Raw genomic sequence first — 14,720 nt, 5'->3', positions numbered from 1 at the left:
ATCCCATCAGTACAAGTAGACCAGAGGATCTCACTACTAGAATATTAATTCTATCAGGACAGGGACCACGCCTATATTGTTCTAGTGTCTACAGCAGGGTCTGATCAGCAAATGTCTGCTCATATTGAAAAAGCAAATCAATATCCTACATATATGATAGGAATTCAACAAATATAAGATGGGTAGATAAATAAATGAGGAAATGGGAGGAAGGCGAAAGAAGGGAAGAAGGGATGGGAAGGGAGGGAAAGGAAGGAAGCGGGGAGGAAGAGAGGAAGGAAGGAAGAGAAAAATGAAAGGAAGGTAGGGAGAGTGAAAGTAAAGAAGGAAGGGAAAAGGAAGATAAGAAGGAAAGAAGGGAGGAGGAGAGGGAGAAAGGGAGGAAGGAAGGAGAGAGGGAGGGAGGGAGGAAACAAGGAAGGAAGGAAGAAAGGAAAGAAGGGAGAAAGGAAAGAAGAAAGGAAGAGAGGAGGGAAAACAAGAAGGAAGGAAGGTCTTTTTGAATATGGGAATGGAGACGATGGCTATGAGAGCAAAGGCTCTTTCTAAGCTTGATCAACTAGCAATGACATAACGAACTCATCTGCCAACAAACTATCACAGACCACAGACACTACTTTCTTACGTGGCCACACCTCCCTTGACTCATTATTTCACTTTTCCCAGATTTATGTCCAGTGGGGTGGTAAGCTGGGTCTCCCCCTAATCTGGGCTACTGCCATGGATCCTCACTCACTTCAGATCCTTCAGATGGATCATCAAGTTGGACACTGGCTGGTTTGGGCTTCAGCATCACCCTTGGATCCTCGCCTTATAGATTACTCTTAATTTTTCAAACTACAGCCCTCAGGAAATCCTACCCAATCCCAGAGTGGGTTATGTTAACTCACTGTGGCTTGTCCAGCTAATGAACAGAACAAATAGCATTCCAGTTCACCAGGTGGTCTCCTAAACCTTACAAACAATTGCCAGCATCTCCACGTCCCTCAAGACCCTTTTCAACTATTACCACATCTTCCGCCTCTGGAGATAAGCACTCTCCTGACTTTTACAGTAACTACTTCTTCTTTATAGTTTTATCACCTAAATGTACATCCCTAAATACCATGGTTTAATATTGCCTGTTTTAAATTGTATATTAATGGAATCAGATGGCATGTATAGCATGTATTCTTTTGCATTAGAATTCTTTAGTTCAACGGTATGTTTGTGAAATACAACCAAGAAGTTAAGTGTGTTGGTTTACATTACTGTACATATTTTATTATATGACGATTCAAAAATTTACATAGCCATTCTTCTGCTGATGGACATGTGAATTTCTAGTTTAGGGCTATTATGAACAATGCTACTATAAACATTTTTGCACATAACCACTCATTTCTATTGGGTATATACACAAGAATACCACAGTTGAGGTATAGGGTATATGCATGTTCAACTTCAGTAAGCAGTGCTCAACTATTTTCCAAGGTATACCAATTTAATTTCCCATCGGTTGTCTTATAAGAATTTCCATTGCCCCACATATTGATAGTCTTTATAATTTTAGTACTTTTAGTTTATGCATAGTAGTATCTCATTGCGATTATATTTTGCATTTCCCTGATTAGTAATAAGGCTGGGTATCTCTTCATAAGAATATGGGCTATTGGATATTACTTTGTGAAGGAATTTTCCTATGGGTTACCTATGTTTTTTTCTTAATAATTTGTAGGAGTTCTTTATATATTTTGGATAAACTTTGTTGGTTAAGTCATGGAAAATGGGCCGGGCGCAGTGGCTCACGCCTGTAATCCCAGCACTTTGGGACACCGAGTCGGGCGGATCACGAGGTCAGGAGATCAAGACCATCCTGGCTAACACGGTGAAACCCCGTCTCTACTAAAAAAAAATACAAAAAATTAGCCAGGCGTGTGGTGGGCGCCTGTAATCCCAGCTGCTTGGGAGGCTGAGGCGGGAGAATGGCATGAACTCAGGAGACGGAGCTTGCAGTGAGCTGAGATCGCGCCACTGCACTCCAGCCTGGGCGAGAGCGAGACTCCGTCTCAAAAAACAAAACAAACAAACAAACAAAAAAAGGTTATGGCAAATGTCTCCTCACTCTCTGTAGTCTTTTTTTTCCTCCTTAATGCTGTGTTTTCAATTAACAGGAGATCTTAGTTTTACGTACTGCAATATTTCAGATTTTTCCTTTGTTATGAATGATTTTTGTGTTACATTTAAGAAATCTTGACCTCAAGATCATAAAAATATTATCTTACATTATTTTTTGATTATTATTTTGCTTTTCACATTTTATAGACAATCTACCTTAACTGTTACATATGGTGTGAGATCAGGGTTAAATCTAATTTTGTTTCTATTTATATCTAATTAATGCTATACAAAAGGCATCATTTTTCTACTGCTCAGCAGTGTCACTTTTTTCATAAATCAACTTTCTATGTGTGCGTGGATCTATTTCTGGGCTGTTATTTATTTTACTTGTCTATTTTAGTGGTGACACCAGCATTTTCAGATACATATTAAAATCAGATTATTAATTTCCACAAAAATGTGAGAATGTTTTTGACTGGATTGCTTTGAATGTATAGACCTATTTGAAGAAAGCAGACATTTGTATAATATGGAGCCATGCAATCCATAAACATGGTCTATCTCTCCACTTTTTAGGTCTTTAATTTTTCTAGAAAATGTGTTTTATATTTTTCTGAGTAGAAGCATTGCACACCTTTTATTAATTTGTTTTTAAATATTTGACACTCTGGATGTTACTGAATATATATGTGTGTGTGTGTGTGTGTGTGTGTTTGTTTTTTTTTTTTTTTGAGACAGAGTCTCCCTCTGTCACCCAGACTGGAGCGCAGTGGTGTGATCTCAGCTCACCGCAACCTCCAGTCTCCCAGGTTAAAGCGATTCTCGTGTCCCAGCCTCCCATGTAGCTGGGACTACAGACGTGTGCCACTATGCCTGGCTAATTTTTGTATTTTTAGTAGAGATGAGGTTTCACCATGTTAGCCAGGCTGGTTTCAAACTCCTGACATCAAGTGATCCTCTCATCTCAGCCTCCCAAAGTGCTGGGATTACAGACATAGGTCACTGCACTCAGCCTGAATATATATTTTTTAAAAATTAAATATATTTAAAATTGTTGCTATTAGGTAGAAATTTATTTGTATATGTTTTATGTCTCTAATAATCTTGTCAAATGCATTTATTAACTATTTTCAAGCTTTACACCATTTATTTCTTGTTTATGCTTTATTGCACTGGCTATGACCTCTGATACCATGTTGAATTATTTATTTATTATTCTACTCCTTCCCCCAATTAGACTAAAAATAATACATTTCCTAATCTTCTTTTAGTATCATCCTAGAGATTAAAATGTTTTCTTGACTCATCAAAATCTGATAATCTGATATTATTACATTTACCCTCTTCTTAGACTTCAAATGCAAGGATTCTAAAACATTTCATCTCCATTTATATCCTTCTTGACTTACTATAATTGTTGTCATAAATTTAGTTTTATTTTTAATTTTTATATTTTAATTAAAATTTTTTATTGAGGTAAAATATACACATATAATTTACTGTCTACCATTTGTAGGTGTATAGTTCAGTGGTATTAAATACATTTACATTTTTCCCTTCGTTCCACATATTTTAATTTTATACATTTTAATTCTATGTATTGTTAAAGCCATTGCTGTTTTATATAGTCAACAACCCTTTAGATTTACTCATATATTCAGATTTACTCCTGTATTACCCTTTGTCTTGTTCTTCATTTTTTTCTCTGTCTATGATGCTGTCTATCTGAAATCATTTTCATTCTGCCAAAAGAAAATTCTCTAGTGTTTCCTTTCATGTAGGCTTCCTGTGACAAATCCTGTTTCTTTGTCTAGAAATACCTTTAATTCACCTCCATTTTTGAATGATATATTCACTGGGTACAAAATTCTAGGTTGGCAATAATTTATCACTTTAAAGATATTCTCTGTCTTCTTGCTTTCATGATTTCTTTTGCAAAGTCAGCTGTTAACCTAATATTACTTTTTTGAAAGTAATTTTATCCCCTATGACTGCCCTTTAGATGTTTTCCTTTGTTTTTAATTTTAGTACAATATGATTTCAAAACAAATATGTGTCTAAGTTGGGTTTTTAAGATTTATTTAATCTATGGCTTGATGACTTTTATCAGGACCATAAAGTTTCCACCATTATCTCTTCAAATCTTGTTTCTGTTCCATTTCTTCTCTCCTTTTAGGATTCAATAACACATGTTAGAACTTCTCACATTTGTTTTGTCTCTTACTCACTCTTCCACTGTATTTCCCATCTTGTTATGTTTCTAAGATTTATTTTTCTTATCAACTTTTCAGTCTATTAATTCTCTCTTTAGCCGTGTCTAATGGGGTATCAATTTCAGTTACTGTTTTCCCCCAGGTTTTTACCATTTCCATTTAGTTAGTTTTTATTGTCTCCACTTTTGCTGAAATTTATATTTTTGTCTTATATCTTGGACATTATAAATACAGTCACATTAAAGTCTTGCTTTGATAACATCGGTGCTTGAAGGCTTCAAAATATGTATTTAAAATCTAGAGGCTCTTGTAGGCCTGTTTCTGTCATCTGGGGGTTCTGTTATTTTTAGTTCAAGTTTTCCCATGTCCTTATATGCCTAGTTATTTTTCATTATGCATTAGACAATGTATTTACAACATTATTTATATATATTTTTTCTGCCATGGACCTAGGGACATCTGGAATCTTTTGAATATAATTTCATGAATAAGAGTACTTTAACTGTGGCTCCTATGAAGTCCTGACTACTTTTTGTTCACCTTTACTTCAAGGTTGCAGCCCTTTGGTTACCAACCTAAAGATTAAGCATCGTTCACTAAGTTTACCTCCTTGATGGACCTCATATTTGATGTTATTGTCCTAGTTCCACAAGACTCTCAAAGTGTCAAGTGAGCCTTCAGCCGTGTCTACCTCAATTAGCAAAGGTCCATAGGAGTAAGTGGCCTCTGGTTCACCTCTCAGGATCATCCTCCCCTAATTCCTGGCCAGATAAACTTTCTCTTCTGTTTATTCTCTAATCCCTTCAAGTAGATATTTTTTTAATCCAGATTTTCTAGCTGTTCTCAGCAAGAAGGTTACTCCAAATTACCAGGTCTGCCTTTAGTGGAAGCAGAAGTTCAATTAACCACTTTTCAGGTATCTGAAGGTTCTTGGTGATATGGGGATGCCGATGATCCCCCAAAGGAGAGCTGCTGTTCTTGAATATAAAGAAGTACAGCTGAGGGCCTGAGCCCTTCCTCACTCCCTGCCTACCATCACTGCCATAGCGACAACATTTGTTCTCTAGTCAATCATTTACAAAGAAGTTTCATATGCATTTGACACCATGACATTGTAAGATAGGTATTATTATTTCTCTGTATGTACTTTACAGAAGAGGAAATGGCATCTCATAGCAGATGAGTGGCTTTTGTAAGATCACCCAGTAGATGGCAAGGCTGTCACATGATTCAAAAGTTAGTGCATTTTTCCTCTTGGGTCAAGAAGCCAGTAGTTAAATGGAAATAGACATGAACATAGACCAAATACACACATAAACATGTACTTACCTAGCTAGTTAGGACATAAGCCATATGTAACTACCAAGAAATAAGACTGGTTTCCTTAAGACATACACAAAACCAGCCTCGTTATTTTGTAATCACAGCTCACACACATGTCACTGCACGCAATGGCCAAGGGAAGAGGAGAATATTAGATTACAGAAGCAGTATGGACAAGGCCTCATGTACACAGTGAGTTTGGAGGTGGATTTGAGCAGGAGAGAAAGAATGCAATCTTTGACATAAGTGAGAATGGTGCTTCAGAGAAACAGAACCAGAAACAGAAACACACACACACACACACACACACACACACACACACACACACACACAGGAGATGGGAATTGCTACCTTGTCCATCACTGTCAAAACCCTCCTAATAGTTTGCAAAAGAAAATATAAATACATTAAATGTACACTTAAGACACCAAAAAGCACAAAAATGCCTTTTTTCTTTTGGATAATTTAAGATAAAGGTTTTTGACAAAGGCAGCTGCAATTACTTTCTTCCATCCACTAAAAAGTTCCAAAAAGACATGGAAATTTACCTTGGGAAGGCAAGAGAAGAAAAACAACATCTTCTCCTTAGGGTTGCAGTGAGGGGCATGTGAGATATCCTACACAAAAGTTCTTTCTAAATTACAAATGCTGCATAAAGGCAATGTATGTTCTCTAACACACATCATAATGTCTCACTGAAACTTCTGTTGTGATGGTCTTAAAAAGGTATATTGCTTCTTTTGCATCATTATACCAGCTGTGCAAAAGATTAACAACCTGTGAGATCTCCTAAAATGGGATAAATACTTGCAAATTCCAAGAGCACTGAATCCATAATCTTTAAAAGAAAAATGAGGCACCAAACATAATCGTAGGTGAATTCACCCATACATATGACAAGAGCAATTCAGTTATTACAGTTGCCCTAATTTCTTAAGAGTGAATCTGTTAGTTCTGAGGGGCTTTGATTTGCTTTTCTATGAAACTACCTTGTTACATTTGTATTTCCACCTAAACTACTAGCACTGAGAGGCAAAGGCACCAGAACCTCAGGGCTCTCCAAATTACTACCACCAGGGGTCAGTAAATGCCACAGCGCTGACACTGGACACAACACAGGCTCCACACACGCTTCCAGATGCTATAGATTATGGGGGCTGCTCAGTTTCTCAGGGAGGGGCACTGCAGGCAAGGAGCAATCCGGTGTCAAAGTTCATGAAACTCTTTCCAGTAACAGGTGGCCTGGGATACTGGGTCCTTTCCCCCATCAATCATCACCACGGTGGCCCCTTCCACTCTCACAGATTTTTTATCCTCTCTCCGGTTTCCCCATACTGTCTTCATTTTATATTAAAACATTAGAGCTGAATCACAGTTAAGAGCACAGAGTGGGTTTTTGTTTTTGTTTTTTTTTCCAGTTCTGTTCCCTTGTCCCCATCCCTTAGTACCTTATCGCCCGTGACTAGCACTTTTTTTTTTTTTTTTTTTTTTTTTGAGACAGAGTTTCGCTCTTTTTGCCCAGGCTGGAGTGCGGTGGTGTGATCTCCACTCACTGCAACCTCCGCCTCCCGGGTTCAAGCAATTCTCCTGCCTCAGCTTCCTGAATACCTGGGACCACAAGCACGCGCCACCACACCTGGCTAATGTTTTGTATTTTTAGTACAGATGGGGTTTCACCATGTTGGCCAGGATGGTCTCGATCTCTTGACCTCATGATCTGCCCGCCTCAGCCTCCCAAAGTACTTGGATTACAGGCGTGAGGACCGCTCTCAGCCAACCAGTACTCTCTTTAATTAGGCTCCAAAATTTTCTAACAGGTGATATTTAGATTGGACATTTTTTTTTTTTTTAGGTTTTAAGTTCAGGGGTATATGTGCAGGTTTGTTAGGTGAACTTGTGTCATGGGTGTTTGTTGTACAGATTATTTCAATCATCCAGTTATCAAGCCTAGTATCCATTAGTTTTTTTTGCTGATCGTCTCCTTCCTCCCACCCTCCACCCTCTGAAGATCCCAGTGTGTGCTGTTCCTATGTGTCCATGTGTCCTCATCATTGATAAGTGAGAACATGTGGTGCTTGATTTTCTGATCCCGCATTAGTTTGCTAAGGATAATGGCCTCCATGTTCCTGCAAAGGACGTGATCTCTGAACACGTTTAAATAAACCATGAATACTCATTAAGTGGAAGAGGGGTGCAAGTCAATGGTGTGTGCTTCTGCCTATCAGTGTGAATCCAGCTGTGTGTCAGGACAGCCCACCTGGGAAATGGGCTGCCTCTGATTGTCAGGGCGCAGGCTTAACACTAAGGAATAAATAGGTGGACAGGATTTAGTGGTCTGAAGCTTTGCACTCTGGATCTCCATGTCCCAAGGGGACATTAAAACACTGATGCTGTATTTGAAAGTCCAAGAAGCATCAAGCCACACCATCCAAGAAGGCTGGAATACCAAGGGCAGAAGAGAAAGCTGTGGGCTGATCTGGAAAGAGGTGGATTTCCCAGGACCAGAAGGACGGAGAGTGATAGGTTCCTCATGTAGAGGGAGCCTTACCTGTTGACTTCCACCCATTACCCCAGGTATAGCAAGATGTCAGGGGTAGGTATTAGGAAAAAACCTACTAGTTAGCTGGGCTCATTGACTCATGCCTGTAATTCCAGCACTTTGGGAGGCTGAGGTGAGAGGATCACTTAGGGCCAGGAGTTCAAGGCCGGCCTATGCAACATGTGAAGACCCTGTCTCTACAAAAGAAAAAAATAAAAGAAAAAAGCTCCTAATAGTAGGAAAATGTAGGATATGGAGAACACCAGGGCCACTGGCTCAGAATGGGATTTAGTGCCTTAGATCAGAAGCATGTCCATGGTAACCACGGTGGTTATTAAGCTAGAGGCTCTTCTGCAATTTCCCAGGATGGTGCAAGCCTCAGGATTCTTAAGCTTAATCCAAATATGGGGAGTGATCCACATTTCTAATGACATTTGATTTCCCACAAATCCTAGTGGGATGGGAACAATCCCAGATTTAATTGATTTTGGATAAATACGACTTTCCTACACTCAGTATCATGGAACAAATTCATCTTATTTATAGGTGTTTAGTGTGCGCCGACTTACCCCCTGCTGCCTCTAAGAAGCCACAGCCTGAGCCACAGGTCGTGCCTTCCGCCCTGCCACAGGTGACCAGACAGGCCGGCTAATATGACCTCCACGGCATGGCTTGAAAAGTCAAGCTGGGCTGGGTAGATTCTCCTGCCTTCAGCAACTTGAATTAAAGACACGGAAGGAAATTGCTGGGAAGAATGAGCACAGAGCCAAGAGGCCTGGACCGTCGGGGCTGGATGGCACATGAGAGTGTGCTCAAGCTAGTGGGAGCAAAGTCTGTGGGCGAGTGGAAGAGACCAGCCAGGAGAGAGAGGGCCACCACACGCAGGAAATAGAAGCAGAGATATTGTTTCTCGCACCTAGAACACCCAAAACTATTATGACTCAGTAAGAGTAAACTGTATATAGCTATACTATATCTGTATATGCCCCAGCCTGAGACTTTTTGCCTGAAGTAATCAGTAATCAGTCTGATTCTTTTGACCACTGAACCATTGGCACTGAACACTGCCAATGGTTCTGACTTGATGCAACTATTTGTTTAGAACAGGCTATCCTTGGTGGGGCGTGGTGGCTCACACCTGTCATCCCAGCACTTTGGGAGGCTGAGGCAGGCCGATCACCTGAGGTTGGGAGTTTGAGACCAGCCTGACCAACATGGAGAAACCCCATCTCTACTAAAAATACAAAATTAGCTAGGTTTGGTGGTGCATGCCTGTAATCTCAGCTACTCGGGAGGCTGAGGCAGGAGAATCACTTGAACCTGGGAGGCCGAAGTTGCGGTGAGCGGAGATTACACCATTGCACTCCAGCCTGGCAACAAGAGCAAAACTCCGTCTAAAAAAAAAAAATCAACAACAACAAAAAACAGGCTAGCCTTAAGGAAACACAAACAAGGAACTGACAACCAAAACAAAGTTCTGTTGCTTCTGCAGCAAATTGCAATTGCAAGTAAGTCTCTGTATTCCCAGATCATCACATAAAAATGATTACAGATGGAAAACAAGTATGACCTAATCTGAATGCCATGCCAATTTTGCATTCAATACTCCTGTGCATGCTGCTTTCTCAAAACTTTCAAAGAATTAAGTTGGGACTAAGCGATGCGATGGGTTTAAGAAGTGCTAAGTTATAAAACAAGGAATCTTTGAATGGACTCACTTTTCAGGCTCAGCCCAAGAATACTCAAATTTATAACCTAGCAACAAGTTTTCTCTTGAAATACATCTTTCACTGCATTAATTTTCTTGTAATGCTTTTCTATTCTTACTAAATGGAAGATTTGAATGTCAGAATTTTCACTGGGAGCCCGGGAGAAAGGTACTCACAGAATCTGATACTGAATATTCTACTTTTAGAACCAGTGTCTATTCTCAGGGATGTACAAAGAGGCAACATCCTGTCTTCAGCTGACACTAGTGAGAGAATAATTTTGGGGAAATCTGTTAGTCTCAAAATATTAAATCCTCTCTTTGTCTGACATTGTGTAGAGCTCAGTTGTTGCTTCCCCCCTTCTATCCCTCCCTTACCGCTGGTGTTTTTTTGGCTGAAAGTTTGGCCCATAATTTAACAAGGTAGTTTCTGTCTGTAGAATGCAGGAAATCACCAATATTCGAAGAACTATACTTTGTAGGATGAGCTTCAGATTTCAGGTGGGATGTCTTACCATCTGATAGGAGAAAAAAATAGAGTTTAAAATAAAAGCCATTATATAAAGGAAATTTCTGAAGGGATAGAAATGTTTTATATTTTTATTTGCCCAAACATAACAAGCTAGATACTTAAAGTCTGTGCATTTCAACTTTAAAATAAAATAAAAATATATCTTACAATAAAATAATAATAACTCATAATAATAAAGTCAGTCTGTAACACCTAATAGATATATCCTCTGAATATACCCAATACTTAATCAATTCAGACTTATAAATAGAATCAAAAGAAGTAAAGCATGTCAAAAACAGTGGCTTCTAGATATTTAATTGAAAAATTACCCTTATAATGACTTTTCATTTGATGAAAGTCCAAAAGGCTAAAAGGAAAATAAACTATGCAATGCTAAGAGGCTTTGAAATAGAATGGAACGATGAGGTCACTGTGTGTGTGTTTTTTTTTTTTTTTTTTTTTTTTTTTGAGACGGAGTCTCGCTCTGTCACCCAGGCTGGAGGGCAGTGGCGCGATCTCGGCTCACTGCAAGCTCCACCTCCCAGGTTCATGCCATTCTCCTGCCTCAGCCTCCAGAGTAGCTGGGACTACAGGTACCTGCCACCACGCCCAGCTAATTTTTTGTATTTTTAGTAGAGATGGGGTTTCACCATGTTAACCAGGATGGTCTCGATCTCCTGACCTTGTGATCCGCCCGCCTCGGCCTCCCAAAGTGCTGGGATTATAGCTGTGAGCCACTGTGCCCAGCCTGAGGCCACTGTTTAACAGAATTTATTCATAAATAATATCTAATATTTCCTTTAAGACGTTAGAATGTTCAGAGACCTAGAATATAAGAATACTGTATAAATTTGTATTACTGCTCATTCACAGAGGGACTAGGAGTTAATAGCTTTGGCTATATGGGAGCATCAACACTTTCAGGAGTATTGCTTTTAAAGTGCTAAAATAAATGATATCCACATGTACCTTCAGTCAATATGATGGACTGAGCAGAAGTGGAAAACTACCCACACCCAAAGATGAGAAAAACACTAATGTATAACATAAATTTGTTTTGTTTTTAATACATAGTAAGGCAGAAACCAAGAAAGAAAATTTTCTGATACTACAAGTGTAGTGAAGACTCAAAGTCAGAGGAGTGGGAATTGATGCTAAGAGGTCAGAGGGCATCGGGGGCTGAGGTTTGAACACATGGTCTGAGAGGGGAAGCCACAGACCCTGCATGCTCGGCATACAAGACCTGACTTGGCCAGGTACAATGGCTCACACCTGTAATACCAGCACTTTGGGAGGCCGAGATTGGCAGAACGCTTGAGCCCAGGAGTTTGAGACCAGCCTGGCCAACATGGTGAAACCTCTTCTCTACAAAAAATACAAAAATTAGCCTGATATGGTGGTGTATGCCTGTTATCCCAGCTAATTGGGAGGCTAAGGTGGGAGGATCACTTGAGATCAGGAGGTAGAGGCTGCAGTGAGCCATGATTCTGCCACTGCACTCCAGCCTGGGTAACAGAGTGAGACCCTGCCTCAAAACAACAACTACAAAAAAAAAATGAAAAGAAGGAGGAGGAGGAAGAAGGGAGGAGGGGAGGGAGGAGAAGAAGGAGAAGAAGGAGAAAGAGGAGGAGGAGGAGACCTGGACTGTTTGAAAAGGTGACAAGTGGCCGGGCGCGGTGGCTCAAGCCTGTAATCCCAGCACTTTGGGAGGCCGAGACGGGAGGATCACGAGGTCAGGAGATCGAGACCATCCTGGCTAACATGGTGAAACCCTGTCTCTACTAAAAAAATACAAAAAACTAGCCGGGCGAGGTGGCGGGCGCCTGTAGTCCCAGCTACTCGGGAGGCTGAGGCAGGAGAATGGCGTAAACCCGGGAGGCGGAGCTTGCAGTGAGTTGAGATCCGGCCACTGCACTCCAGCCTGGGTGACAGAGCGAGACTCCGTCTCAAAAAAAAAAAAAAAAAAAGAAAAAGAAAAAAAAAGAAAAGGTGACAAGTTGGAAAAGGGGTATCTGGAAATGTCAGTCCACAGACGTAGGGGCTTTGTCTGGGGACAGATTCTTACCTAACCAGACAACAGAAACACCTGTGGGAAATCAGACTCTACTTTGGTTTGGAATCCGAACTTGAACTCCCCCCAAATTGTGTGGCAATCCCAAACCAATAACACAAGGTCAAAGTTGTTGCAGACAAGTAAAAGTATTTAATCACGGTAAGGAAGTCTAAAGTTCCACCTAAGCCCTGTCTTGAGAAAGGGAGCTTGAACAGATGCAACAAATGGGTGAGGACTATATCCAAAGAATTTCGGGTAATAGAACAATCTACAAAGGAATATTAAAGAAACTGTGTTTAATCACAAAGCAATAAAATGAAATGACTGCATGCAGAAGCATTCTCTGTTGAATCTCTGTGATAAAAGTCACTTGACCCACATTTATTGTGCACCTGCTATGTGCTGGCTGTTGCCCTGGATGCTGGGGATATAGCAGTAAATAAAAAGTTCTTGACCTGTAGGGATTACTTGCTAATATTGGAGTCAGACAAATAACACATTAAATAATGTCAGGTAATGACAAGTGTGATGAAGAAACAGAAAGCCGGATGAGGGGACAGCATGAGAGATGGCATGGTGGTCAGAGGAAGTCCACCTAAGGTGGTGACATCTGAACACATATTAAAAGGCATAAAGAAGAACAGTATTCAAACATCTGGGGGAAACTATATCAGACCGAAAAAGTGGCTGGTATAAGAACATAGATGTATCCTTAATATAACTGCATCACAGTAAAGAATTCAGTGTGGCTGAGGCAGAAAGAGAGAGAGATAGAGAGAGAGAGAAAGAGAGCGAGCGAGGAAGGAGATGCATCCTGTGCTAATTTATCTTTTGGAAAAAAACCCTTGTCCTGTTGATGTCACTCTAAGTACAGAGCATTAGGAAAAAGACTAGATGAACTGGAACCATATAAATAAGATATACTTTAAAGAAATAAAAGCTATATTCACTGAAATAATTTCCATAGAATAGATCCTACATAATATATAAAAGTTTATTCAAAATATAGTTTTTGTGTCCGGGTTCCTTTTTCCCGTTTTCTAAGACATAAACTGTCTGTACTGTGGTGTAAACAAGTCAAGTTCCATCTGATGACACAATGCAGCTATAATCCCAATAATTTAATGTCTTAGTGATTTCTCAGCAACAAAACATTCTGGGTAAAGATAGTGTGTTTAGATGATGATTAAACTACATTGTAATACTACCACTTTAATGACTTGAACTCCTATAATAAAGAGTTTCATACAGTTCTTAATATATTGTCTAATGTCTTAATACATCAATGGACAAAAGAGCTTACTTCCCAATTTAAGGAAAAAACCATAATTACCAATGTTAGAACACCATGCGACAAATTTTCTTAATGTGATTTTATTCAAGCTATCTAAATTAAAGTCAACCTTGAGGCAACATTTTAAATATATATAAACTACTTTACAGTCCACAAAAAGAACCAAGTTCTTCAGTATATATGCTAGTTAAATTTATTTAAATACCTGCAATGAAGCATAAATGAATTTAATGATCCAAGGCAGATTTTTAAAGTTGTTTTATGGATTAGTTATCATTACAAATGCAGGAAAATATAAATGAAGTATCTGGAACAACTGGAACCACATTTCAAATTAATTCTAAATGGCTTAGATCTTTTATGTTAGACATACTCTTTTGAAGTCAAACAAATTAAAATAATATTTGTATAAAACATTTTAAAAGAATAAGCATAAAATCCAAACTAAACACCAAAAGCAGTAGAGGCCATGTACCTAAGAATAAAAGATTTGTATGTATATTTAACATTATATCATCAAACAGACTAAATAGGGCCATTTACTGCATTAAGGAAAGTTAAAAATAGAAGATGTTGATGATCTGGTATCACAGGCATGTAGCCAGGTCAATAATTAGTGATGAACTTACCATTTGGGGGTCAGATTATAAATATTTTGAAAAACAAAATCTCTATTTTAATGACAGGTGTTTCTACATTAATAAGATTTCTCATATAGCAAGGCAATTTAGTCATTCTCCTGTCCAAAAATACGACTGATTACTTTTCAATATGAGCTTTTGAGCTTTTGACATTTAAATAAAACCTTGCAAAAAAAAAAAAATGTATCAACGCTAGAACTGATCTCTCTTTGAAAGCACTTAGAAATGGATGACTTGGGAATAGGCTTTAATTAAAAAAAAAAAAAAAAGTCCTCAGATGCACAGATGACTTCAGAATCACTTATTTTTTTTCCCCCTACTCAAATGGGGCTTTG

General features: G+C 39.1%; 1 protein-coding gene across 1 annotated transcript in view; it reads right to left on the bottom strand.

The window, feature by feature from the left end:
- The window catches only part of LRGUK (leucine rich repeats and guanylate kinase domain containing), a 130,921-nt gene that overhangs the window by 24,605 nt on the left and 91,596 nt on the right, over positions 1-14,720 (bottom strand). The window contains exon 16 of the mRNA XM_023207812.3: positions 10,262-10,401. Within this exon, the coding sequence (XP_023063580.1) occupies positions 10,262-10,401 (140 nt within the window). The remainder of the gene's footprint in view (positions 1-10,261; positions 10,402-14,720) is intronic.

Source organism: Piliocolobus tephrosceles, chromosome 8 (assembly GCF_002776525.5).
Source record: "Piliocolobus tephrosceles isolate RC106 chromosome 8, ASM277652v3, whole genome shotgun sequence".
Lineage (NCBI taxonomy): Eukaryota > Metazoa > Chordata > Mammalia > Primates > Cercopithecidae > Piliocolobus > Piliocolobus tephrosceles.
The sequence above is the reverse complement of the archived record's forward strand: the minus strand, read 5'-3'. Positions and strand labels throughout refer to the sequence as shown.